This window comes from Euprymna scolopes, chromosome 9 (genome assembly GCF_053919585.1).
Source record: "Euprymna scolopes isolate OS-2025 chromosome 9, ASM5391958v1, whole genome shotgun sequence".
NCBI lineage: Eukaryota > Metazoa > Mollusca > Cephalopoda > Sepiida > Sepiolidae > Euprymna > Euprymna scolopes.
Window position 1 is genome coordinate 88,888,092 of NC_136490.1, and position 2,191 is coordinate 88,890,282.

The 2,191-nt window shown below is 38.9% G+C and overlaps 1 protein-coding gene across 1 annotated transcript; it reads right to left on the reverse strand.

Moving 5' to 3' along the window:
- Window positions 1-1,163: 1,163 nt before the first annotated feature.
- Window positions 1,164-1,562, reverse strand: LOC145284626 (uncharacterized). Its single transcript, XM_080133532.1, has one exon. The coding sequence runs from the start codon at window positions 1,560-1,562 to the stop codon at window positions 1,164-1,166; it is 399 nt and encodes a 132-aa protein (XP_079989658.1).
- Between the last annotated feature and the right edge of the window lie 629 nt (window positions 1,563-2,191).

Sequence of the window (2,191 nt, forward strand, 5' to 3'; positions counted from 1 at the left end):
GCACTCTAGAATTTTTGCTTAATTCATCGACAGTTGGTATCAGTAACATAGTTTGTATGATGTCAATTGGATTCCATTTTTTAGTGTTATTTCCATGCTTTCCCGCACCGATTTTAGTAGTTCTACAATTTTTATTATTAGACAAGTGTTAATGTGCCATGACTTCTTCAATTTCTACCAAATTACATGCATTTACTCAGCTTCATCCTGTAATAAAAGTATTTTACTTTTCTTTGACTATTTTCATGAAATGCGTGTGTTTGTATTTTAATGTCTCGGAACATTGTATGCATTTCACGTTCTATCATGTTGATACCATTTACCTGTGTTTGAAACGTCACTTGCACACTCTACCCAACCTATTTTATGGTACTCTTGATTGCATTCACCTATGATCTGATTTTAGATATTTGTCTTTTTGTTTACATAATCTACATTTGCTGATTTCACATGTCGTGGATGTCCTGACTATTATCTATTTTTATAATCTTGCGTTTTTCCCAGCTATCAGTAATGATTGTTTTCTTTTTTCGTAGTCATATCCATGTTTTCAATTTCTCTGCATTATAAATCATCCATGTAATGGCTTCTGTTCATATTCTGTTCTCTTCTTCTTTCACGTTTCTTCTCTTTTTCATATTGTTCGCTTTTGCTCTTTTATAACAGTAGAATCAGCCTTTCTTTAATTCTTTTATGTATTTCTCTAGTACTTTAAATGACTTTTTCTAGCAAATCTCAATACTTACGGGTCCCATGCCACGGTTCCATTTTGCACAGAGTCAATAAAAATCAACATTAGCCTGTATGCCTTATTCATAATTAGCAGCCATTTTTGCAGTTTCGTCTGCTGCTTACTTTTAACAGGATTGCACTTCCTTCGACATACAACATTTTCAGTGGTTAATACTGTTATTACGTCTACTGTTCATATTCGTTGGCATCCGTCAGTCTAGTAGACTATGGGGCTGCACCTGTAGAGGTGATTAAACACCGTCTACTGTGGCTGAATAAGCCTATTTTCGCTCCACATTATCTGTTGCAAACGTCGCAGGTGAAGGTCGGTGCATCGTATTGATGGTCTGTTGAAGTTTGTTGACTGGCCTTTCTGAATAGTTTTTTGGTCTCCGCCCGTTCTGTTATGGACCTTTCGTGGCCGTTTGTCTCTAGATGGTGTGAACTTTAGCTTTGAGCTCACATCTAATGGGGTCAATATCACCTGCTTTCATGTCGCGTTTGCACACGTTGATATAGCAGAGATAAGGACGACCAATTTTTCTTTTGCCAGTAGTGAGTTCACCGTAGAGAATGTCTTTTGGGATTCGCCTATTGTTCATGCGGGGCACGTGGCCAATCCAGCGTAGGCGTCTTTGGCGAAGGAGGGTGAACATGGAGGAGGTACCAGCCCTTGCGAGTTCAGCGTTGTTTGTAGTTTTTTCCCTCCAAGAAATTCCAAGAATTCTCTGCAGACTACGTGTGTGAAATGTGTTCAGTTTCCATTCTTGATGGCTGTAGGTTGTCCATGCTTTCGTGCCATACAGAAAGGTGCTGATGACACAGACCATGTAAACATTCACTTTTGTGAAGATGGTGAGATGCTTATTTTCTCCACACGAATTGTCAATTTTGTAAGAGTGGTAGATGCCTTTTCGATGCGCTTGCTGAGTTCTACATCAAGAGATAGGGTTTCTGATACTATAGACCCGAGATATTGGAATTGATGGACTATTTCTGAGCATCGCCCACTCATAGTGATGATGGAAGATGATGAGGTTCCTTGTCTCATGGCCTGGGTTTTCTCCAGGCTGATGGTGAGGTTGAATTCCTTGCATTGGAAAACCCGTCCATGAGTCTTTGAATTCTTTCTTCAGTGTGAGATGCTACTACTACACCATCAGCAAATGTTGTATATTCTTTATCATCGAATTTATCCTTGAGGGGTACCAAATTTAGCTTTCGTTACATTTGAATATGTTACATAGAGTTCTTCATTTAGGGGTACTTTTTACGTTCGGGTGTATACACTGTATAACATCAAAGATTCCGTGTGCGTATGATTGTCTCTAATATAAATGGTTGTGTGTTTGATTATCATAAAGGGAATCGTGTGTGTGACATGTAATTTCTGAACCTACCTCTGTTTCTTCTCGCTGTTGAACCATCTGGCAATTTCTCATCCTGGAGGGAGACTTGA